The 25,931-nt window shown below is 37.1% G+C and overlaps 1 protein-coding gene across 1 annotated transcript in view; it reads left to right on the plus strand.

Moving 5' to 3' along the window:
* Window positions 1-25,931, plus strand: part of ARHGAP10 (Rho GTPase activating protein 10) — a gene marked incomplete at both ends in the record, with an annotated part of 84,736 nt that overhangs the window by 49,449 nt on the left and 9,356 nt on the right. Inside the window, 5 exons of the mRNA XM_010164457.1 lie at window positions 896-983; window positions 1,807-1,865; window positions 4,507-4,612; window positions 5,235-5,394; window positions 20,450-20,600. Coding sequence (XP_010162759.1) covers window positions 896-983; window positions 1,807-1,865; window positions 4,507-4,612; window positions 5,235-5,394; window positions 20,450-20,600 — 564 coding nt within the window. The remainder of the gene's footprint in view (window positions 1-895; window positions 984-1,806; window positions 1,866-4,506; window positions 4,613-5,234; window positions 5,395-20,449; window positions 20,601-25,931) is intronic.

Consider the following 25,931-nt stretch of genomic DNA (forward strand, 5'->3'; position numbering starts at 1 on the left):
GTCCCTACATGTGATCATCTTGTATCACCTAGCTATTGCTTCCTGGTTTATGGCCAAAAAGGGGTTTTTTTGATTGCAAAACATTCCAGTGTGCTGTATTATTTTCTACATTCTGGTAAAGAAAAATCTTTCACCTGATGAGTCATTCAGACATACCACCCTTCAATCTGATCTGTCTCGTTATAAGACTCTACCAGCTAACCTGGCAGAAGACAGGAGGAGTTCTGTGAACCTGACAAATGGTCAAGTAAGCAAGTATTTTTTTCACTTCAGCTAAAGCTGGTGAAGTATGGAAAACATTCAGGCCATTTTGTAGGGGAAACTTACTGATAGAGAACAGCCCTTTTTCTACTTTTGGAGCAACTCTTAAAGGTTTTCACACAGTAAAGAGGGTCATACTGCACTTTGTTGGCTATTTTCATCATCAGTCCAAAATTACAAGGAAAACTATGGAAAGAAATAAAAAAGATTTCTCAGTGTATTTGCATTTTAAATAATGAAAGAAAAGAGGAAAATATATTTATGCTTAATTGGTCTTTTTTTCTAAACTGTTTTTGTACATCTTTCTGTGTTTGTGTACTTCTTTCTGTTTAATTAAAGGTGTGAAAATATCAATTGCTATAGAGATCTTTTTACATGAAAGTGATTTTTAATCCTTCATTAAAGAAAAAGTCAGCAGTAAATACTTTTTAAAACAAAATATGGGAATAGAATTTATAAAGAGGTTTGGATATTAAGTCTTCTTAGTGTTAACTATTAGTAAGAAGGACATATTTCTACAGCCATCTAAGCAAATATATAATGATCAAATTGAATGCGTTGCTGTTCATGTGGGGCATAGTGATTTAGAATTCCCTTTTTTCATGTCCCTCTTCTCTTTCTGATTATTTTCTAGATGCAAAAACCTGCAATGAAGTTGACCTGGAAAACTCTGTAGATTGGGAAGTGAAGACAATTACTAGTGCTATGAAGCAGTATCTGCGGTAAGTTTGTTTGTCTCTCGTGTTAAGCTATGTTACTTCCTTTTCCTATATTTTGGAATAGAGGCTCATTTTGTGCAAATACTATGTTTGTTATTTGTCTTATAAAAATAATGTAGCAACACTGATACTCATGTTCATATGAGACAAGTCCCAAAACATTTTTGTGTTAGATACGTAAGCATTTCCTTGATGGTTCAGAAACCTGAATAGTTAGTAAACTTCCTGAGAGTCGTGACTGAAAGTCAGCTAAAATTGTTAAGAGTTTTTTGCCTTTTTGTGTTTTAATGTGGTTAGAATAAAAAGGGCAAAGGTTTTTTTTTCTGATTTTTTTTCATTATTCAGTACATTTTTCATTGATGACTAAGGTTTTCAATTTCATGTTTTCCATTTAAAATACTTTAGAAGTTTGATTTGTGGACAGCTGCTGTTCAGCAAACTTAACTGTTTTAGGATCTTTATTTCTTTCCAGTAAGGAAATCACATTGACTTGTGATTCTTTGTATTTTAAAAACACTAATAAAGAATATGTGTACAATCTTCATCTGACAAACAGTCTCAGTGGTATAATTTGGAAAGATGCGTTATGATAGATTGGAAGCACCACTTCATCTTATGGAAGGTGAATGGATGTATTTAGTCTTATTTTCCTGATATACCATGTTTTCCATTTGCACTGGAAATCATTGAATTCAAGGGCCACTGTAACAATGGTTGCCTCCACTGTGAGGATTATACTACTGAGTTTTAAAAAGTTTTCCTGCTTAGAGTAAATATAGATAGAAGAGAATAGAGCTAAATTTACTATGTCATCCTTGTTTTACAGAAGCCTTCCAGAGCCACTGATGACATATGAGTTGCATGGAGAATTCATCGTTCCTGCCAGTAAATATATGACCGTAGTTCAAATAGAAATCTTTTCTTACAGTACTGTTGCGGCCTTAGGAGCGCAGTGCAAATGCAATTTCAGAAATATTCTTCAGCCCAGTAAAGATACAGGAATAAGAAATAATAAATGTTTTAAAAATACATAGGTTTTAACCAGTGTTCAGTTTTGGTGTGTGTCCCATATGACAGGTCTATTGACAGACACGCTTGTGACAGACTTAACATGGCGCAATTTTTACTTTTATGGAAAAACTTTTGGATAGACATTGTAGACATTCATTCATATTATCTTAATTGTATAAAGATAAACATCTACTTAGACTGTGATTTTTTTTTTCCTTCCATTTATAAAGGGTGTGAAGCTTAGTGAAAGAAAGTATGCTAATTTGATCTCATTTGAATCCTTAAAGCACAGCTGCCTGACCCTTGTTTTTCAGTGCCTTGTTAGCTTTGTATCCAGGCTGGCTTGAACGTTCCTTATATATTAGTAGAAGAAAGAAAAGAGCAGAGCAGATTACACTGTGGCAGTTCAAATACAGACTTGGAGAAGACACAACAGCATTTCTAGTTCAGCTGTATGGTATCTAATGTATATGGAATCTTTTTGGAAGAGAGTAGAGGGAAACTGCAAGAAAATTTTTGGCAAAGTATCAAACAGATATTTAGCTGATTTTCTTTTCAGCCTGTAGCACTTCTGGCAATCTGTGGAAAGCAAAATTAAAATAAACTTTGAGACAATTGCTTTATCTTCTTCGTGTTGTAATGGCTTTCCAGGACTGCAGAATGTATTCACTTGTGGTCCTTAATTTAAAATGAGAATTAGTCTATGAAATTCGTTGCCAAGGCACACCTTAGAGGCTAAGTGCTTAAACAAAATTCAACATACTTGCCAAATGATGAGTCTGCCCATTTATATGGGAAAGTGTTAAAATAACTTTTTGATCTATGACGTTTTGACAGCAGTTTCTCACTTTATTTTCCTTTCTCTATTTTATACTCTCTTTCAATAAAGGAATTCAGTTGTAGTTACATGTTTTAAATATTACAGGGTTCATAAGTAGTAAAAAAATTTTGTAGAGGGATAGATTCTGTGTAGTGGGAGGGAAATTTAATCAACATTGCAGATTTGAGTTACAGCATACTTAAAAATAGTTAGTCAGTGTTGTTTCCTATGTTGGCTATAAAAAAACCAACACCACCAGGAATAATAAGGAATATCCTTTTCTCTGAAACTATTAGGTCAAGGGGGAAGCCAAAATTAAAGGCTTTCCTTTCAATTTTCTTTTCTTTTTACATATCAGTGTAGATTGAAACTATGTAAAACTCGACTGTATCTTCTGATTAAGTTGCTTAGCTATTCTTTAATTAGGGTTTGTGATTTCACATATATGTAAAATAGTCTTGCTTTAAAGAAGGCTTATGTTTTTCTGTCTCTCTGAATTTTAATTAGCTGACTAGAAGCTAAACATTTTGCATTGTGGTAGCCTTTTTTCTTGCAGTCTGTGCAGGGGTGTTCACTGCTAAAGAATCAAAATCCAACCCTAAAATCTGTAGTAGTATGCAAAGAAGGAAAAAAAATCTGTAGCAATATGCGCTGAAGAAATATGATGGTATTTTATATGAAGTGCCCTTAACACTTAATAATAAGTGTATAATAAATACACTTAACAATCAAGGTTGCCTTAGAGTAAAATGAGACCTGATGAGTGGTGCTGGTGTCAAAACTTGCATTCAGAGTAGGTTTTTCTCTTTATGTACCTTGTACTAAGTATTGTTATATACAGGAGAAATACCTCCATTCCTCTCACTGTAACCACTACCGAGATGCAATTTTGTGACTTAATACAACTTTGAGAAATGGGAAGAGGGATTATTTTCAGGTTTTATAGGTTCTTGTTTTCATCTGTGTACTAGTGAAACTTCTAGGGATCAAAATTATTCAAGTCAACACAACACACAAAAATAAAAAGCTGCTTGCTTATTTTGTCTTATTTCCGTACTGCACCAGAGAGAGATGCTGTTGTTATTCAAGGGCCTTTATTGTATTAATCTCACTCAGTAGGTTATTTGCATTATTATTCTTTTGTGTCTTCAGAGGTCATTAGATTTTCTCTTTCTGAGCCTATGAATCTTCTGCACACATTGTCTTATGCAGTTTCCAATGTAAGGTTGCATAAATGCAGTATCATTAGCTGCATAGTACCAACAAAACTGAATTCTAATGGTGAGGACAATCATCTAAAGATGCTAAAATGTAAAGTAGTACAGTTCCACTGTGTGGCACCCAGTAACATCACTCCTCGCCTTACAGTATATTTGTAAGCAGATGAGTCCAACACAGCAAAACAATAACTACATCTGTCATTTTTTTAAAAATAGATGAACAAAGGCTTCCTTTTGCAGGTGGATTGAAAGATGAGTTCACAAAATAAGCAAATAAGTTGGTAATTCTAGAACAAGATTACTTGTGAAAACAAAGCGCATATGTTCAATACTGCTATGTTTGGAGATACATAAGTGTTGAAGCAAAGTGTGTGCAGAATGCTTCCGTGCAGGGGTGGGAGAAGCTTTGTGTTTCTGTGGATTTTATCTCATTTTTTATTTTTTAAGATAAGTTTTTTATTTCTATGTCCCGTAGAAAGTGGGAGTCCTGAGTCTCGAGTTAATGCTGTTCACTTCTTGGTCCATAAACTCCCAGAAAAGAACAAAGAGATGCTGGAAATTTTGGTGAAACATTTAGCAAAGTAAGTGTTATGACCTGTTTTCCTACCTTGTCAGAACTCTTCTCCTTACCTTCATTTAACTACCAAGGGCCTTAGTTAAGTATGGTTGGAGCTGAAGCCCATCTCGATGCTGTCATACACAATACTAAGAACCAAAAGTTCAAAAGCAGACAAGACGTTTGACTCATGCTGTGTATATTTTGGCGGGAAAGGCAGAAATCTAATCTGTTAATGAAGCCATATAAGTATTTACTTTAGCAGTCCTGCCAGCAGTTGAGGGTTTGATTGAAGTGAGAAAGGGAATATTATACTTTCTTTTTGCAAATTCTGGCAAAGCGAATAGTGGAGATTTGTTAGCAAATTTAAGTTGGTTTCACACTTGCCCTGGTCCAAGGCTAAGTACATTTTATATATTTAAGTTCAGTAAGAGGCTGCTTTTGTTTTTAAATTACCAGTGGAAGAATGGCTTTTCTGTTTTCCAGAATTCAGTAAGACTTTATTTGAAGAAACTTTGCACAAAACAAACTTCTAAGACATAGATTAGGGAAATGTAATGTTTTCATTTGTAGACTGAAGTTTCCAACAGTAATGGAAATTTTTCATAACCTATTTCCTGTTTTTTCCTTCAATTCTTCTCAAAAAGTGTTTCAAAGCATGCCAAGAGGAATTTAATGACTGTGGCAAATCTAGGGGTGGTATTTGGACCAACTTTAATGAGGCCACAGGAAGAAACTGTAGCAGCCATCATGGACCTGAAGTTTCAGAATATCGTCGTTGAAATCCTGATAGAAAATCATGAGAAGGTAAGCTTTGATACATCTCTGCATTTCTGAGCGTTGTCTAAAACATCTGTTAGGCTTAATGGGTAGTGTGGAGCTAAGTATGGTGTTACAAATAGCTTAAGTATAAAGAATATCCTGTATACATTGTACGCTTTTGGGTATTTATACTTGATAAGTATTCCTGTTCATAGGTCATTCACTGTCATTTCAGAATGCTTATTTCCTGGCAATAGCAGTGCTTCTGTGTATATAGTACAAAAACATGTTTTCAATGATATTTGCATATATTTTTCTGAGAAAAAGTTATACAAGACTGGAAAACAGTAAGTCCAGGCTCAGTTTTTAGCTCTTCCATTAAATACTTTGACTAGGGTCTGAATTAATTGTTCTATGTCTTCATTTTTCTCAGAGTTCACAGAGTAAAACGAGAAGACTTTATGCTCTGAAATTTATGGGTAAAAAGCATTATGAGAGAGCCAGGTATTAACATTTCCTTTGTTTTCAGCTGAGTGTGTGTTATTTTAAGCCTTTGCATTTGAGGTAATCCTGAAAATAGAAGCTGTTGCTGCTGCTGTGGCAGCTGCCAGTTACTAACGTGCCTTACACATAAAAGCTACTGTCCAGAGTATCACTGCATGTAATCTCAGATCTGGAATTAAGAAAAAAAAAAAAAAAAAAAAAAAAAAAGTCCTTTACATGGTCTTTTTGTTTGGGTATTCCTTTTGGAGTCCTTCATGTCTAAGCTGACTTCTGGAACGGGATGTTTGAGGTACTTTGCTTTCACTGGGAGGACAGGCAGCATCTCCCTTGCTCTTAATGTCAAAAAAAGTGCTTTGGAAAAATTCCAGGATGTGCTTTTTCCTCTCTTCTTTCTTAAGAACTCTGGGCATTGAAATAGTTATTTCTTTTAAAGGTTAACAGTGTTGAAATTGGCTATCTAAGTCAAGTCTTATCTATATGAATAATATCTGTCTCAAGTTTTTCTAACAATGTAATTACACTGCCTCTCTGAATGATACAGGCTGGGCAAAGCTTCTGTTGGCATAGCTGTGTCCACATGGTTTTGTTGGCTTAGTTGACTTAGGGTGTACTGCTGCCCTCACACACACATTGAGCAGACAGGGTATTGTTCTGTTGGAAAAATACTGTGCTGCAGGTGTGGCTCAAGTTCTAAGTGATAAATATTCCAAGAGTTGTAAACCATGTTATTCATTATGGACCTTATAAATGAAGGTAAACCTTGCAGTATGCTCATGGTTCTGAAGCTATTGCAGTGACCACACAAACTTAAGAGAGTGAACAGAGCCAGGGTGTTTAAATAACGTGGAGGTTGAGGTTGAGTTACGCTTATTCAAATCACTGGATCACCACAGATTAGCACCATTTTATTCTTGTGCGACTTCAGTCACATGTCTTTAAAAACAGGACATCAATTTCACGTTTGAAATATTAGTTGTAGTGGCCTGTCTTGCTCCTCTGAAAATGTAGAGGAGTAAGGAATGGAAAGTACATCAAAATGATACTGCATCATTTTCCATAATTCCTTGGTTTTATGCCTTCTTTAGAATGAGAAGGCTATAATTTTTTAGAGGGATTTCTGTCATTTCACTGTCACTTCTAACAGGGAACTTGCCATCAGTGGTCTGCCTGAAGCAATCTCTCCCACGTTAGAGCTGCTTCCAGGATGGAAGGAAGCCCCAAGTATGACCTCTGCGTATTTATAGCAAAGGCAATGGAGAGATGTGTGTGAAGACATTACAAGAATTTCATAGTCAGATTGAATATGTTGCTTTCACAACTGAGCCTTCTTCATTTAGGGCAGACCAAGGACCTACTTTTAATGGCAAGCAGGCTTATTGTCAGTCTAATGTTAATGTTATATTGTTTTGAATTTCTATGCGTTTCAGACTTTCTAAGAGTCTTGCATTAGGTCTTTTTGTTTATAGCCCTGGTGAAGTCCTGGGAAAAGTCACCAGTTTTGGGTTACTTTCAAGTATTTAATTCAGCCACTACTCTGTCTCTGCTATTTTTTAACAGCTTCTGCTAGTAGAAGCAAAGTTTGGAACTGTAGAAAAGTGATGGTGTCAAGATGGAGGTACATTGACACAAACAAACTTGAAGCAACACCTCACACTTCATGTATATGTAATTTACGGCTCTGGCAGACTGCAGAGAGGGGTTTCTTTTCCCCTGTAGCAAATGAAATTACTAACAAACTTCCAAACTGTAGAAGCAATAGCCATCAACATTTCCGGTTGAAATACAGTAACTTAGTAGGCAAAATGGTAGAAAATTGTTATGATTCCTCAAATATTTTTAAGTTCCATCAATGTTCATTATGTCTTGTGTGGTTAGCTTTGCTGAAGGAGATCCTAAATTCATTTTTAGGAGGAGACATAATTAATTGGGTTACTAGCTTTGAAATCCTGGTGCAGTCATTCCACTGTCATCACTCTGCTGAGTCCTAATTAGAGAATTTCTATGCAATTCATGTGTGGAAACCTGAATATGGGGACTTGCCCTGAGATAAGAATATCAAGCTTAGTGCATAAACTGTTGTGCTTTTATTTTTTTTTCCAAAGCTTTGTTAACATATACATTTATTTCCTTCTAGCTAGAAACCAGTCAGGACCACTTTCCCCTTGTTTACAGGCAGTATATATACTTCCAAACTGTGGCTGTGAACCAATTATAGTAGATTGAGGAGAGTATGTTTTGCAAAATCAGAGCAATGCTGAAACTGGAATGGTGGAACTAGACTGTGCAGCCTTATGGGTTGCATAACTCCTATTAGAATTGCACAATGATTAAGACTAGAAAGGAGATAGAAGAGCATTAGGGAAATAATTGTTTAGCTTCTGTTCTTTTCAGTTATGGATAAGTCTTTTCCAGGCAGAGTATTTGTCAGTGCCCAGTCAGAAGATGAGCTGTAGAAGCAGATCTCTACTTTGAAAGAAAAAGCAAAAACTAGATCCAGGTTGAGACCCTGTTTTACCCAGGAGCCTCAGAACCACCTGCTGTGGAAGGGAGGCCAGTCCAGAGGAAAATGAGACCCGCGAATTGTCTTGCTTGCTTCTGTCACATGGCTGTAGGGGAAGGCCAGCCAGATATGCCAGTCAAAGTAGGAGCATGTTCAGGTTGAAATTAATTGACCTCTTTATAGTTTTGCCTGGAATTGCCATGGTTTGTGCAGACTGGGCTATGTGCACATCAGCACTCTTGTTTCTCTTCACTTTGCAGTCTTTAAGTCATTTCAGGCTTGACTGTCTTGTCCCCTTCTCCCTTGTTTTCCATGTCCCATATCCTTCCCTTCACTAAAAAAGCATCAGTAAATTAATGTTTGTGTCTCATCATTGTGTTCACTTTGCACTGAAGCTATACCTTTCCTTGGTGTTCCTTTTCTTGAGGAAACGTACTCAGGGGCCAACTGCAGCTGTGCTTGTGGAATGCCTGGAACAATCTTTGCTTGGCCTTTAGGAAATCCTCTGATGAAAAGTAGTAGTTAACTTGGACCCAGAAAAATGGTTTTGATTTTTCTTCTTCCCCTCCCCTAAATGAGTTTTAAGGGTATAAATTAATTTTTCTTCCCAAGGGTTTCACAGACTGGAAATCTTGGACTTCTCAGTTCTTCTGGTCTTTCTTTCTGACTTGCGGTGAGGAAGAAGGGCAGTCCACTCCACGACAGCATGAAGAACATGCATGTGTTCATCTTGCTGTTTGTTATAATATTTTGGCATCTCGTTGGAATGAATGTCACTATTCAAAGAGCTTATTTATTTGCCATTTAGAGATGCCTCAGTAGTAATGTGAGCCATTTTGGTTTCTTAATCCCCTGAACATTTTTTTAAGAGGGAAAAAAAGAAAGGATAAAAAAAGAAGTCTAAGAAATGAAAGAAGATGAAGGAGGAGGTTGCAATAAAAATCTCTGTGGGACTGGAATATTTAAACCAGCATATGGGGGAGGAAAGAACAGTGAAAGAATAGTACAAATAGCAACATTGCAAAAACAGAAAGAAGATGAAGATTAAAATTACAGTGAAAGAATATTGGAAGAAAGAAAGAGAGGGGCTAGACAGAAGTCCCTTATAGAGACTGGGAAGCCAGAGCCTGCTGAAAGGGAATTCAGACAACCTGTGGGCAAAATTATCTCAAAGATGTTCATTCTGAAAAACTCAATAGTTTTCACTTTTTCTGTATTAGTCTTTGTATAAAGGGCAAAGATTTTACATACATTAGACAAAATATGTATTTGGGTTTTTTTTATTTTGTTCAAACCAGTTTTATGGAGAAATCTTTTTTGATTAAATATAAATGTTTTAATTTTTCTTACTTTAGGCAATTTTAGAATTTTTTTAAACTAAAAAGAAGAGAAGAATTTAATATTACTGAGCTTTTAAGCCAACATCAACTTCATGTAGTAATACTTTGGTCTTAAAACATATTATGGTGCATAATATATGCAATATTCATGAGACAGATAAATGGAAGCAGGTGAAGTCAGTTGTTCGTTGGAGAGTATGGACTGGCATGTGTCTCCACGTAGCAATCACTGCATGTTTAAAGCAGTTCAGTTGTAGTTAAATGCTTTAGGGTACAGTGGCACTGTCGTCATCCAAACTAAGACTATTTTTGACAACACAGCAGATTTTTTGAAGTGCTGGTAAAGGGACATATGAGAAATACAAAACAGGGCTTGTTTCAGCTTTCATATCCCTTTGCCTTTGGCTGCAATGGAGGACCAAGAAGCAACGCATTGTAATTGTGGTGGTTTGCTGTGGTGTAGCAATTTGAAATCTCCCCAAGCTGGGTATTTCTCAAGTCAACAAGCATTTGACTTGAAGGGGGAAAAAATTACATTAAGATATCTCCATTAGGGCAGAGTTTGCGAAGAAACACGCAAGCTTCAGTTCAGGAAGGTATTCAGCATTACTTAACTTTAAGCACGTAACTAATCAGAAGTGTCATTGAAACTATTCCTGTACTTAATTCAAATTACATGCCTTAATGATTGGATGAGTCTAAAGCAGAAAGGGCAGCAGGCAGAACAAAGAAACTCATCATGGTTTCTGGTGGAAGTCCGAGCAGCTCTGTTGTTCCACTATAGTGTGTTCAAACTCTTTAAACCCTTTCTCTGCCTTGTGGATAGCAGAAAGCCCTTCCATGGGAGATGCGCACACATGGTGTGGTAAATTGATTGCAAATCTTTTTTGTTTGTTTATTTGTTGAAAAGACTGCTATTTTCTAAATCTTAATATAGTTTCTGCATAGTAAGAAGACTGTGTATCAAGTCTCCACTCACGTTTGTGACTGCAACTGATGACATTAAAAGGAGCTGAGTCTGGATCAATACCTGGATTGGTATGCTGCTAGACTGCTCTAAAAGAAACAAAACATGTACTGTGAGTAATGATATTAGGTTAGAAAAGAAAATCAAAACAAAAGTCATGTTCTCGGTGATGGAAGTGCCGAGATGCTGCACTACAAATACATGGCACGTACAAATAATTTGGACACAGACTTCTGCCTTCTTGATTTGCCTATGTTATTTCCAATTAATTTTGGGAAACTTGCCTCAACTTTATGTGAAGTTTCCAAGTGATACAGATCTCATCTTCCATTGCTCACAGGCAATGTTCCTAAGTAAGTAAACAGAAATAATGATAAGGGAGTGGAATTCACTTGACTAATATTTGCTTCAGTGATGGTCGGAGTGCTGTGCTTGCACGTGTGGAGGAGGAGGCAAGGGAGAAGTCTTTTTGGAGAATGCTAAAATGGATGTTCTCAAATAAAATTTTATTATTCAAAGAAAATATTCTGTGAAATGCGGCATGGGCATGGAGAGGGGAAATGTTGCATTCCTGAGGAGTTTAAAAAGTAAACTATTATGCGGAAGTTGTGTGACATAAGAATTATACTTTATTGCAGCTTTCAATAGTCAGCCAAGCATTCAGTTTAAAAACTTTTTTTTTAAATTTATATTGGCTAAACTGACCTGAATACCATTCTGTCTGATTATGACTAATGGATAATAATGCAATATGTGCTTGTATTTTTTTACGTGCTCTTCAGAATTCTAGTAAACTTTTGCCTTACCAGAGAGGTTAGTGTATTTCAAACCATTTAACAGATTTTTGAATAAACAAGATGTAGCAGTCGGCTGATAATACTTCATTTACAATACTTTTCTGTGCATGCCATTTACACTGATGAAGCATCAGTACTTCATTGCAGAGGGTGCTGGATGTGCAAATGAAAAATATGGTTTTTGCCTCCAAAGACTCTGCAGTTATAATGTAAGATAAAAATTGTATTTTAACAAAAACAAAGAGCTGAAAATATTGTACGGATCAATGCTGATGTAAATCCTTGTAATGGCAGTAAGGAAATCTGTGGAGAAGAAAATACTGGTGAGGCTGCGTAGTTGGCTGCAGCTGGAACAGTGTCATTTGTAAAGATCTGGATATTTTGTTCTGATGCTTTGTACAATGACAGTGTGGTAGGGGGTCAAATTTAGGTTTTTATTCTCAATATGTAACTATTTATATTTCTGTTGATAAATTTTGTACAATACTAGGAGTGACATATATTTATTTGCATTTGTGTGTGAGTGTGTATAAATGTTTATATATGAATATTTATTATAAATGAAAGGGAAGTCATGTTTACCTGTTGTGTGCTTGGCTATGGTTGTCACTTTTGCTGGCTCCTAGCTTAGGTTTGTAAGTGCTGCCTTTTATTTTCTCAGGACTTCTCACACTCCCTGTAAGAGAAAATACATGCAAACATTCTCCTTCTACATTATTTTCCATTTAGTAACTAGGAATATGTTACGCTTTAGAAAGCCAGGTAATTAGATTGAATATTTAGTCTTTTAATTTGCAGGCTTTTTGTTGTTATTTTAAGTATTTCCTCTAACTAAACACCATACACAAAGCTACTCTGTGTAGCTGTAATAGGGAAGGACAACCTTTTTAAAATACTCTCCTTGGTGTGAGTTACAGCAGGTGAGCATGAAAAAGAAGGTGAATCTGCTGTTTCTGCTGGTGCAGTGGAGAACTGCGTAGGTATTTCAGGCCTTAGTGTATGGTTAACTCTCTCATTTCCTTCAATGAATAAAATGGATTGGTCGATAGCAGTGAATGGGCTGCTATCAGGAGCATTCTTCTCATGAATTGTTAAAAGGTGGAGCGAGATGTGATACGGTGGAAGCTGCAGTCTTTGTATCAGGAGTGCTACTTTTAGAAAGGCTGAGTCAACAAACTCATAATTCGCAAGCGATCAAAGGACATGTTTTTAACCTTGGTATGTTTTTCTTTTCTTCCTTTCACAGCTGTCCTCCAGACTATAATGTCATATTTTACAGGCTCTGTTTAGTTTCTTCTTTAAAGCTCAAACATGAATTACGTGGTTCAAGGTAGTCAGGCTAAATGAGTGGCTATTAGGGTCTACAGATATATCAGGTTTGTCTTGAAAATTCCCTTGGTTCTTTTGTCACTCTCTCAGTTTGTCCAGAGCTTAGTTCTTTGTGTATTAAGAGGAGCAGATAGCAGGTATTCCAGTTGTAGTATGAGACTGAGATTCATGGTGTCCACAAATTCCTAAAAGCAGTGTTTCATTTGGTTATGGGTACTCAGGCTGCTAGGCAGATGGTGTCAGCAAATGATATCTTTGCAATGAAGAAAGGGTGGATTTATTTATTTGTTTATTTATAGAGCTTTGTGGTTTGACCCACAGCCAAGGATGTTTCCTGTTTCTAGTTTTGACTTGTACCCAGTTACTTTTCCCGCTGCACCCTCTGTTGCACTGTAACTAAATAGTGTCCCAGGCAACATCAAGAGCATTATTGATGCTTTCTGGTTGGTGGCCTTCTAGAGGCTTAGCTTCAGGTATCTTTCAACTCTTGATCTGATTTTTTTTTTCCCCTCAAAAAAATAATGATTGTGGATATTGTATAAAGGTGTTTTGTGGTTTGTAGTGGAATTCAAGCCTCAAAATCCAAAGCCTCAGAAAATCTGCATCCTGTGTAATCACATAGAAGCCAGTGCACAGCAAATGATATTTTACAGTGTAAAGATGCTGAAGCACAGAAGTCAGGATAACTACTTCGAGGCAGGCACAAGTGAATTGGGGTGGACATGATGATAACCTTTGGGAGGTAAGTTACTTAAGGATTCTAATTAAGTTGTTGATAATTTTTATTGAAGATTTTGTAAACCTTTTCAAAAATATTTAATATGACTTTTAGAAATATTCAGCTTTATCACATTTTGTACAATGAACACAGTTTCAGAAATTTAGTTGTCAAGAATTTCTAGTACATGTTTTTTTTATTGAATCGTGTGTTTGAGAACCAGAAGAAATGGATCATGTTGACTAAAACCAGAAATGAAATAGGATGATCTAACATTGTCCATAGTAAAATAAAATGCAAAAAAGTAAGAAACTACAATATCAAAAGATTTCAGTACACTAGATATTTTATAAAATTGTTAGAATTGGTGCATAACTGAGTTTTGAAAGAAAACTTTTGTCCTAGCTCTCCAGAAGGTGATCTTTTGTAATTTCTATTATGATTAAGCTTTTAATAGCTCCAAATCCCTTCAAAATGGGGGGTGGTGGTGGGGGGAAAATCTAGAATTCTTCATCTTATTGAATGTGTTTTTTACTGTTGAAAAATGGATTACATTTAGCATACAGTTAGTGACTAGTGGTTGCTATTAGTGGCTGAGCTACCACAATGTATTTTAAGATGCTTATTTTCACCTTGCACTTCCGGAAATGCTTATATCTGCTGTAAAATTATAATTTGACATGAAAGACATTGCTGCTTTATGTTTCCAGAAAATGGCAAAAAGAGTGGCACCACCACTATATCAATTATCTTAAGAGGAAGAAAAGCTTAGAAAGTCTATTGGTGTAAGAGCGCACCGTGAACCAGTTGGCCTCTTTTTTTGAGCATTTTTGTCTCTAATATAAATAATGTTTTTTGGTTTTGTACAGGTTGCTGGATCTAACCTGAATTGGGTTCTTATTATGTTGAAAAGAAGCTAAGTCAAGAAAAGACCGTGGTCGTGATAAGTTTCTCATTAGCTGCTAATTTATAAAATAATCTTTGATCAGCATATATTATAACTAATTGTCATGGAAATACAAGGAGTACCATAGCCATAAACTGTATGAGGGCAGAGCAGTATATGTGGCCTAGGGGTACGGCGTTTTTTATTGTTCAGTAAACATAGTTGAAGTGTCTGTGTGTGTTTCTTTTATTTGCCAGCTGCAAATCAAGTATGTATTGAAGGGAAATTACCCAAATAAAAACTTGTACTGTTGTTCTTGTCTTGAGAAATACTGTCCTCTCAAAAATATGATTGTAGTAGTGGAGGCTGTAGCTGAATTTCAAAGAATTTGGAATGACCTTGCATGTTCTACCCTCCTTTGCATTAGACAGTGACTTCTGGTACTCTGCTTCTTTTTCATGTATTAAAAGGAAATAGATGCATGTTCTCTGTGGTAGGTGTTATGAGGGTGAAGGGGGTTTTATCTTGCATCAAAATCATGGCACAGCTTTAAGCTGTTAATTATTTTTTATAAGTTTATCCTCATGAGCTCTATTACTAAGCCTCCAGTTTTTTTCTCCCCTCTTCATGCCACTCTGTCCTTGCTGTTTGCCTCCCACTGATTTTTAGAGGAAATTTTAATTACCCCAGTGATACAAAGCAGACAGAGATGACCTGATGTCTGGGTCTTTTCCTAAAGTGATTCCTGGCAAACACACTGAAATTCATTAATTAGTTCTGCATGAGACCAGAAAGAGCAGATCAGTATTTTCTTGTAGCAGCAGAATCTAATCTACATTTCTATGTACAACTATATATCTAGTCATAAACTCATAGAAAAGGCCAAGTTAAATCCTTCCAGCCATGGGTTTATTGAATTTCTAAAATCAACTCTAGTAAGAGCTCAGGATCTAGAGTCCAACACTCTTGTTGCAGGTTAAGGGGAATCTGGCAAAATTCCTTGGGCTGCTGCCATGTGGATCTGCTGGTAGAATACAGTATGATAATATGTTGAGTTTTCCATAGACTTTGTGGGACACAGGTTTAGGAATTGGAATGGTTGTATGTAGGGATGATCTTGGGCTTACTGCTCTAGACAGAGCTGTTATTAGTGGTGTATATCCAAGATGGTTTGTGGTTTGTTTAGCCCTGTAAAGTATCCATTTTGTACTATTGCATGGAGAGAAAAAGGTCAGACATACCAGTGTTTTAAATTGCTTGTCAAGAGTCTCATCTTTTTTGTTGTAACTTTAAAACTGCAAGCTTGAAGACTGATCCACCACATAAGTCAGTGTACACTTTTAAAATCTGCTTTCATGTAAGTTGAGACCTAAACAACCATTTAAATTACTGGTCTGACTGCGATAGGAGTGACTAACAGCTGGATTTGTTGCCTGATAAAATTTTGAGTGCTGCATGTGTTAGTCTTCTCCTGTATGTAAATTGTTTCACGTAGGTTCTGAGTTTGCCCCCAGGTAGGTCAATATCAGGATGCCTGTGCTTTTAAGAACTAAATTGTAGAGAACTGATATTCTAGAAATCTGATGCAGTTTGGCCACAATCCCAGAAACCGTGTAACGCTGGATGTGACTGAGAAGTCCTTAAACTTTGAGGTTGGTTTAGTACATTTTTATTGCTTCTTGAATGAATTAATTCCAATGAGCGGACTTCATTCTTGTCTTTATACAGGTATTAGTCTAAGCTGTGGTAACTTCTGCAATCCAGATGAGTGATGGTGGTGGTTCTGACGTTTCCTTGAAGGGAGACTTTTTTGGGAGTAGCAAAGAGATCTATTAAATAGCATGTTCCAATCCTGTTCTTCCAGGGGAGGGTTTCCATCTGATTGGATACATGTAGTTGCCTTGCCATGCATCTGATGACAACAGCTTGCAGTGCAAGAAGATACTCTGAAGCGTAGTCAAGTGTGGTCCCATGCTGTTTTGCAAATCAGTCAAAACACGAGAATATTAGTGCCATTTCAGGTGCTCACCTTGTGCGTGTATGATTTTGAATTCTGTCTTCTGTGCATACCCAGTGTGCTTCTGGCAACAGGTTACTCACAGCAGGCATCTTACATCACACTCACAGCTGTGAAACATTTATACTCCAATAGCATTTAAATAATTAGTAAGGGTAGAAGAAAATTTGAATAAAACTAAAACCAAAAAACTTTTCTCCCCACAACTGAAACGAAGCATGCCTCCATCCCTCCATTCTCAGGCAGACCTTACAATGCTTCTGTCAGTGCAGCAGACAAATATCCATTAAGGTATAATGAAAAGTACTTGTCTATTTAAGTGAAAAAAAATTTAAAAAGCAAGAAAGAGAAGCTGTATGTGCACTTCTTAGGGCAGAGGTTGACCTGCTTGCTTTTCAGATGCTCGTGGTTGGTGAACTGTGGTACAAGCTGTAGCTTTGGCCTGCAACAGAAAGAGATTTTTGCTGCTGCAAAGCAGGTCTAGTTATGAATGAGCTGTACTGTATTTTTTTTTTTTCTACTGAAAAGACAAAAAGAAAATACCAAAGTAGGGATGAACACAAATATGGGCTGCTTGAAAGCACAAAAATGACCCCAAATAACACTTTTTCATGCAACACATGATGGCAGGATGCTTCCTGTTTCTTTTATATAAAAAAAACCCCATTGATCTTTCTAGTGGTGGTTGGGTGTGTGGCTTTTTGTTTGTTTTGGTGTGTCTCAGCATCCTACAGGGCAGCTTGTGATACTTGGTGATTTCATTGCTGAGTATGACAGTTACTCTCAATTTGCTCTGCATGGGTAAATTTGCTCTGCAGATAGTCAAGAGAATGCGTTTTCTAGCTCATATCTGAATACTTCTTTTAGGAATCTTTTTCTTCTCTATGAAGACGGGTATTGAATGTGAGCACAAGGGAAAAAGCACTACAGCTTGTAACATTGCATCAAGGAGGTGTGGGAGTGAGAGGATGGAGTTTGTGTGGACCCTTGCGCTGGTCCTGCTCAGTGCACAGAACAGGTGGGCTCGTGCTACCTAGGAGCTCTCAGGAGGTGATCTCTGTTCCCTAGGAAGCGGTATTCTACTTATTGACCTGATCCCAGAAATGAACCTTCCCTACCAGTCTGTTAGAACAAGAAGTTGAGAGCAGAGTAAGGGTGAAATAGGGGACGGGGCTGATGCCTGCCTGAGCATCTTTTCTGCAGAAGGGAACTTAGCCTGCCTGCCATCAGCCCAGCGCTGTTGACTGGGTAGTACTGTGTTGTGCTGAGCAACACTGTTGTGAAACATTGGTGCACAGCTTTGCCACTAAAAAAAATACAAGTAGAAGTGATGTGCTTATCCTGACAGTGAGAGAGAGGACTTGGTACCCCTAACTTTTGTTTTATTAGGAGAGAGAAAACTATTCTGGGGAGCTCATGACTACTGCCACCAGTATCACTATGAAGTTAGCTAGCATGTGCTGGACTGCTACTTTTTGAAGTGTGACTTCACTCCTTTCTCATTATTTCTCCTGTTTATTGTATAAGCGTTTTTCCCCCCCATAAAACAGAACAAACCACCAACCATTTTTTCACCACATAGCTACTTAGAGTTAGAAATGTGCTTGGATTCATTACTTGTCTCCCAGTTTATTATCCTATTGACTGCCTGGCACTGAGTATCATTGAGTAAGGATCACTTTTATGGTTCTTTTGGTTGTGTTTTGCTTTTATGACTCTCTTACTTTCTAATGCTAATAGTTTTAGGAAAGTATATCAAAATGTTTGTGAGAGATGAGGAAAAAACACTTAAGAACTTTACTGCAACCAGTGCAAGTCACCTAAATGCATATGAGAAAGCTCATCTCTTATGAAGTACTCCTGGGGAATACTTGCTCTTCTCACCATCATTAATTTCAGTGGTGATGCGTGGTTAAGGCTGTACGAATAAACACAGCTGTGGAATGTGACATAGTAAACAACATGCTGAAACCTCTTGGCAGAGAGTTACTTACCCAAATGCAACACTTAGTCCATGGAAAAGATGGCACTTAAAATTTTGGTACTTTAGAATTTTTCAGAAGCAAATATTTATCCCTAAAACTGCTCAATCTAGCCTTGTATTTACACATAAGGGGGCACTGTGGTACTGTTAGCCAAGTGCCATGCGGGTGCACATTAGATATTAGATTTTTATATTGCGTCATGTTTTAAGAAATGGCTTTAGCACTCTGAGCACAATTAGAGCTTTGTCACTGTCTTGAGAGTGCTGCCATGTCGGTACTGGGGAGAGCCAGGTTGGACTGTTTCCTTTCTTCTTTGTAAACATTTGGTTTATACAGAGATCCTTGCGCTATTTTGGGGCTTTCTTATAATCCCTTGATCATAGGTGTGTGAAGGAGTGGGAGCTGGTTTTCTTAACGCTGGTATGGGGAAGTTCAAATTATATCATTTTACCTCCACCACGGCAACATTCACTTATTGGGAAGGAAGGTCATTATTTCCACTGGATCTTTCCTTTGCACACTATACATAGGCTTCCAGCCCATTGCTGCCCAGTTTTGGCAATATGGTCATTCTTCCTTAGTTTTCATGGAAAATGGTGTTTCTGATTATTTTGTACCAGCACAGTCTTCTACCTGCCAGTACCATAGTGATGATTAAGGAGCTATAAGGCAGTGTATGCATGGGTTCTTAGGTCAGCTTATTCCTACACGTGTTAATATTCAGGGCTAACAGGCCAGGATATGATGGTGTGTAGAGTTTCTTATACTTTTAACATGATGTCTTGAGTGCCTTACCCCAGGATGCTTATGACATTTTTCTCACCTGTAGAGTAGCCTGTCTGGCTTTTAGCTTCATGATGCACCTGACATGTGCTGTAATAATGCAAAAATGTGTTATGTGGCAGCTTTTTGTACCTTCTGTGTGAATTTCTACTTCATAAAAAGCTTCTCCTTCGAAGATTCATTATGAGTCTCCTCTTTATAATATTTCCTATACAGATATGTGGCCGTGTAAAGTTGCAGAGTAAAAGAACACTATATACTGTTTCATTATATCTTGTTATATTACCGTGTTGCATTACTGTAAGGTGCTGTACAGACACAGGGCTTTTCTTGTACAGCTGCTGTTTGTGTTTTTATCTGTTGTTTTCTCTTTGATGAAATACATATTAAGTTAATTCGTTCATGTGAATCTGCCATGATCACTTATAAAAGGCTGCTGTTAAATTGTACGTCAGCACACTGATAATTTCCTAGAAGTAAATCAGCATCATCAGACTGTACCCTGTATGTGGCAGTTAAAGCAGAAATGCTATCAGATTGAGCAAATCTGCATTGCTGGTTAATCCAGAGAGAAATGACATGGTATTTTGTATAGAGTGTTGATACGCTAATGGTCATGAATCAAAAGATAAAATGAAGACAAGAAATGCAATCCTTTTCATATGCATCTTTGTGAATACCATCATTGAACACAAATGTGACTCAATATGCAATAGTTAACTGAAAAAATTCTCTCATGGTATGTTACTATGGTATCTCTCACTTAAAAACCCCTCCCCTCAAAATTTTCCCCTTGCTCTCTTCAAGAGTATAGGGTTTTTTTATTAAAATGGCTGATATTATAATGATATCACAAGTTTTGAAAATTAAAATGGGTATTCTGGTGAAATTGTAGGTCCTAGCTAAAGCTATAAATCTTTTTCTTTTTGGTTACTGGTTCATAAAGTTAGTATCCTCCTTTTTCCCCTTCCCCTCCATCCTAGCTGGCAAGCATGGCTGCAAATATTTTGTCTTTGGATTAACTGATTTGCAGCTTGGTTAATGTGTAGACAGTACTCTCGCTTATTTTCATATTACATTTATTTATTTATTTATTTTAAAAGCATTCATTAAAGACCCACGGCATAGTCCCAAACTTGAAGGAATGGATTTTTGGCTCCTGCCTGCTTTGAATTAAATCCAAAACAAATGTTGTTTGATAATGGTTTACAGTTGTATTACACAGGTTGCTCTTCGCAATAAATAATTAACACCCTTTGTGTTCTTGATTGCAGATTTTCAAAACCCTGCCTGATGCCACTTTCCCTGAGCCAATCTCTACGCCAGTGTCTCCTCCAAATGCCCCACCAAGGCAATCAAGAAGACAAGGACAACGTACCAAGAGGCCTCTGGCTGTTTACAATCTCTGTCTTGAGCTGGATGATGGTAAGATGTTAGTAATAATTTCAGTCTTTGCAGCAGATGGGCTGTATATCCTGTCTTCAGTAGGTGTTTTCATTTTATGTTTCATTTGTTTACATGTGTGCATGCACCTGCATGCTTGTTTAATTGCTTTGGAGCATGTAAAGAGCCAAGGAGAGTACAGAGAAAGGAGAGTATAGAGAGCACTGTCCTGTGAAGTATGTTTAAAAGTAGGACAAACTGTCTTAAATGTGCTTTTTCCCTCTAAAAAAGAAGCAGCTCCTGTTTCTTTGGGGAAATCTCTTTGACCTCTACTGAAGACTACATAGCCATAAGATAAATGGAGAAAGAACTAAAATTAAAGCAAATCTTTTATGAGAAGAGCTAATGCACTTTACAATTAAATTCATCTGGATTAAAGGCTCAGGTCACCACTGCACTAGAGAATAGCACTACTTCACTTGAATCTTTAATATCTTGATGTGACTCGCAGTAAATATTTGTAAACTTGCTGTACTGTTGAGAAGCAAAATTAAAAAAACAAACAATCTTGCTTTTGCATGGAGTCTGCAGTAGGAACGTACAGTGAGGCAAAGGATGTATAACATCTTACATATTTTGACTGTTGGCCAGAAACATTATTTTCCTGAAATTTAGTTGCTTGGGGGTACATACAGTAGTGAGAAGGCAAGTCGACTCATTTTGTGTTAGATTTTCTCCATCCTATTCCCTTTCTTCCTCCTAATGCTGTTAGTCAATTGTCTTTTCACATGAAGAATCATGGGATCAGAGCACAAAGTCCAGTTATCATCAAGTGAAAATAATCAGGAAGATTTTGAACTCATACAGTAGTATGAGGTTCACTGATGAACCGTCGTTAAGTCAGTAATCAACAGTGGTTGATTTCTTAAGGAAAGAGCACAAATACCTACAACAGCTGTTAAGTGAAGGTTTTAGAAATAAACTCAGGACTGTTTATTGTTTCAAAGCCAGTTTTACAAAGAATCTGCAAGAAATCCAACATGCCTGCCTTCAGGTTTAATTCACCGGAGAGATATGTAATCTCTATGCCTTTCTTTTCTTGCCTCAAATATGAAACTTGACTAGAAGGTGTTAAGGTGCATCTGCTTAAAAAGCTTAAGCTGTGTTAATTTGAATAATATGCTACGAAAAGCTAAGAAAGCTCTTGAGCTATATCTGCAGTAACAAATTTATCCTCATTTGAAAAACAAAACAAAATTGAAGCCACTCACAGAGTTGTTTACATCTAACTTTGAACGTGAATCCCAGCAGGTCACAATACGTACCACAACTTCCCCAATTCCATGGTGTGAGGTATGCACTGAGGGACCTGACTGTGACCTTAAGACAGTAGACAGAAAGTATTTGGTGGATTACTTTTATTGTAAGATCCAAAAAGACAATGTTACTGTGGATAACTGTTATAAGCATTCAATTTCTCCTAAATACAATCCATATTTTTGTCTAATTTGAGAGAATTAGGATTGTTACAGGCTGTAATTGTTATATGTCATACAGAAGTTTGGTACTTGTCTAGGAGTTCTGGTTTGGTAAATTGCAGAATAACCTAATATGTCATTATGCATGGTAGAACTGTGATGAGGGAGGGCTGAATTGCTGCCGGTGAAGTCACAGTTCCAGGATGGATGGCACTGAGTTTCAGTGGGATCTGAAAAGAATATTTCCCCTTGTAACTTCCAAAAAAATATCCTCTGTAGTGTCTGCAGCTGCTACTGAACGTAGCAATATTCTCAATCTGTTGTTGGTGGAAACTGGCTGTTGGTAGGGCCTGACTACGGGCTAATGCTTATTTTATTTGTGTTTAGCCAGATAGCTGTGTCAGTAAGGTAGTCAGTAGTGGGTACAATGGTTGTTTGGCACATGTGCCGTACATGTGACAATCCAGTACCTTAGCCCAACTGTGCCATTGCAGTACCTGAGGAACTACCCCAACGGATGCAATGTGCGTAAATCAGCCAGGCTGATTAATGATCTAGTCACTGAGCAGAGCTCAGTGCCTCCGAATACTCGCCCAGGCCTTCAGTTACTTTGTTCTTTGGAGCAGGGGGGAAGGAATAAAAGTGAGCCTGGGCTGCGTTCCATATTTACCTAGTTTCTTGGCTAACAAATGCATGTTTTATAACTGCTCTTTGGAAGATTTTGTCCTGTGTATGTTTTTAACAGGAAATTAAACATTAAACCCCTTCCCTTCCCCCCTCTTTATTCACAATGGCATGAGTTAAGCACCAGGTATAAGCCAGTGTTTTGTATTTCCTGGATATGGCAGAATTATCATAATCTTGTTTTAAACCAAGTAGCTGATACATATTTATTTGTAAATATGTTTGTAGACAAATATATCTCTAAAGTTATTGTAATTATAGATAAATATTTTCTATGCCTTGAAACTAGAAGTGTGTTGGAAACAAAATCTCTCTGTGCTGGAAAACTTCTTGAGTGTGTTTCTTTTTGGATTGTTATGCAAACCAGGAAATTGTTAGAAAAGCGGAAACAAGTCTTTAACTATCAGCTGCTCCAGGGAGTTAACAGGCTTCAGAATCCACAGCTCGAACTGGAAATGCAGGGTTCGGGCCAGCTTTTCTTTTTAAACGCACGTTTGCAGTTGGGAAGCTTCTTGACTGTACACAAAATGTATGCAAAAACCACCCAGAAAGGGCTGTAACTGACATAAATACTGACATATACAATAGCTGAAGAACAGGCGTTATTTTTGATAAAAATCTTTATTTTACTTTCTAATAATTAGCTGTGCTGAGTTCTGATAGCACATAGATTTTCCTTTTACATGGCAATTAGATGATTAAACCTACTTGCAAACAATTCAAGTATTATATTTACTACCATAAGTATCTTCATTTCCTGAAAAACATACTTAAGTCACAGAATATACTGTCTGTTTTTCTTTCAACTTCATTTCTCTGTGGCAAGCCAATTACTAAATTTTCACTCTGAAGTTTTTCGACATCTCAATGTCTCAAGTAGAACTACACTTTATGGGGGACTCCGAGCTACTTTCATGCGTGGCCTAAACCCGAAGTTCTTGTTTCAGCGAAAAGCAGATTTGTCTGAGTTTTACATTAGGGTTATTTCCAGAGTCTTCTTGCCTTCTAAAATGAAGAAATGGCATTTGGCGCTGTTTTTTTTTCTTTTCTTCTGGAAATAGCTTCCCCTTTCCCTTCTACTGTCTGAATTAATTTTAAAGTGAATTAAGTAGCAATGCAGAAACTCCTGTGGCTTACAGCCTCAGCTATGTACAACTGACTTTGCATTCTCTCTGTCTCTATGCAGAGAGAGACAGACTATTAGCTAGAACAGGGACTTGTTTATCCTGTTCTGAAAATGTCATTGGGTCTTCATTTACCATTTGGACAGTCAGTATATATCAGAAGAGAGCTCTTTTTATATTTCTTCTAGAGGACAATGCAAAGTTACAGTTCTGTTCTCTCACAGTTTTATTTTGATTTTTATATACTTTTCTCAACTTGTAGCAAAATAAACAGTTTTTGTTTTGTTTAATCTTTTTCTGTGCCAGAGACTTAGAGGTTATTAAACAGTTTTGGAGGGCTACTAGAGCAACATGGCAAGAAAAGTCCTGTGTAAGATAGGCAGTATAATGCAGTCCATCCAAGATGAACAGAGAGTCATCAGGAGTTGCATAAATCGCACCTGGAGTCAAGAAATGGGTCTTGCATGGCAATTTGTCCAAATACAGAATGGCTTGTTTTCTAAACAAACCAAAATATGCTTAAGCCACAATGCTTGCTGCTGCCTTATTCTATTTTAATGCCCTCTAGGTGTTAAAATTTCTCTTTGCACTTACATGGACATAGTGCTTTAGCATCATATGTGGGGCTTCTTTGTTTTGCTTTTAAGTGTTTGTCTCCTACTCCCCCCACTGTGGAATTCAGGAGGCATATAGGGTGTTTGCAATAGCTTTCTGCTGCTGCTGTAAATTAAATAATACATTTATAGTGCTTTAGAAAACATGTTCTTGTGAAGAATTCTAAAAGAAATAAAAACTAGGACTGCTACTTAACCTTTTAAAACTTTGTGCTAACTTTTATTACCCTCTGAAGTATTTAGGGAAGCCAAAGTATGAATGGTATGTTAGTGTTGAATAGGAGTAGCTCTTTTTGATTTTTTTTTTTTTTTTTTTGTGGGATTTAGAGTGAGACAGTGTTTTAAATTGGGTGATAAATTAATTTGCATTAACTACTGTGGCACTGAATTAAATTACTTTATCAAAATAAAATGTGATACACGTAATGGTTACATAGCTTCCATGCTGTATTCCCTCTCCCTCCTCCTCCCATCCCTTCCTGCCCCAAACAAATAAGTAAAAAATCATAAACTTCACTTGGAATTCCTGAACATAAAACATAGATGTTAGAGAAAGCCGTAGATTTATAAAAAGGAGGCTGGTCTTTAGGGCTGGAACAGCCTAGAGCTGCAAGGTTGCAGGTGTGAAACATGGCCTTGAACTCTTTCTATTTCTGAATCTGCTGCTTGGAAGTGTTTCTGTAACCTGGCACATTGTAGGGGAAATGGAAAGAAAAGCAGCTACATAGGCATATCAAAAAGCCATAAGGGCTTGCAACACTTGCATACAAAGCTATTGTTAACAGCTGAGCAGAACACACAGCTATGCTGTTACTAAATCCGTGCACCAATATTAGTTGTGAGGGGGAAGATCAGGATGATTGCTGTTTGCCATGTAGAATTTAAGATAGTTTGTATTTCACCTTACTGCAAGAGTAGTTCCTGCAATTCTATGAGATCTATCACAGCTTTTTCCGCCTGATGGCTATGAATAGGGTGAGTGCTATACTAAGTAAAAGTCTTTTTGAGCTACTGCCAGTAAAGGTGAAGCTTTTTCTTAGGTAATAGTGGGTATGTATGTATAGGGTCCCAGTTTCCTATCAGATTATTAGCTTCTGCTTGGAAAGCCTTGGGTCTGTAGGAGGTAACTATTTCCTTGGAGATACGGAATAATTTTGGTCCATGCTTTGTATACACAGTATATGTTGTATGGCCATTGTTATACCTGCGAGTAATCTATTTGCTACAGCCTACTTGCTACACAGTTATCTGAAATCAAATTTAGCTGTCATAATATAATAAACATCTCCTAAATTTTACTACTTTTCAAATGAAGTGTGTCAAATCTTTGTGGTTGGTATGAGAATTACCTTAGTATCATTGACAGTGCTTATCTGCTTTCCGTAGATGAAATTTCGAGCCTGTAGAGATGTTCCAAGTAAACACATCCCCATGTGTACATGCATGCATGCAACAGGAGTTGGAGGTGTAGGG

The sequence above is a fragment of the Antrostomus carolinensis genome, unplaced genomic scaffold (genome assembly GCF_000700745.2).
Source record: "Antrostomus carolinensis isolate BGI_N321 unplaced genomic scaffold, ASM70074v2 scaffold10433, whole genome shotgun sequence".
Lineage (NCBI taxonomy): Eukaryota > Metazoa > Chordata > Aves > Caprimulgiformes > Caprimulgidae > Antrostomus > Antrostomus carolinensis.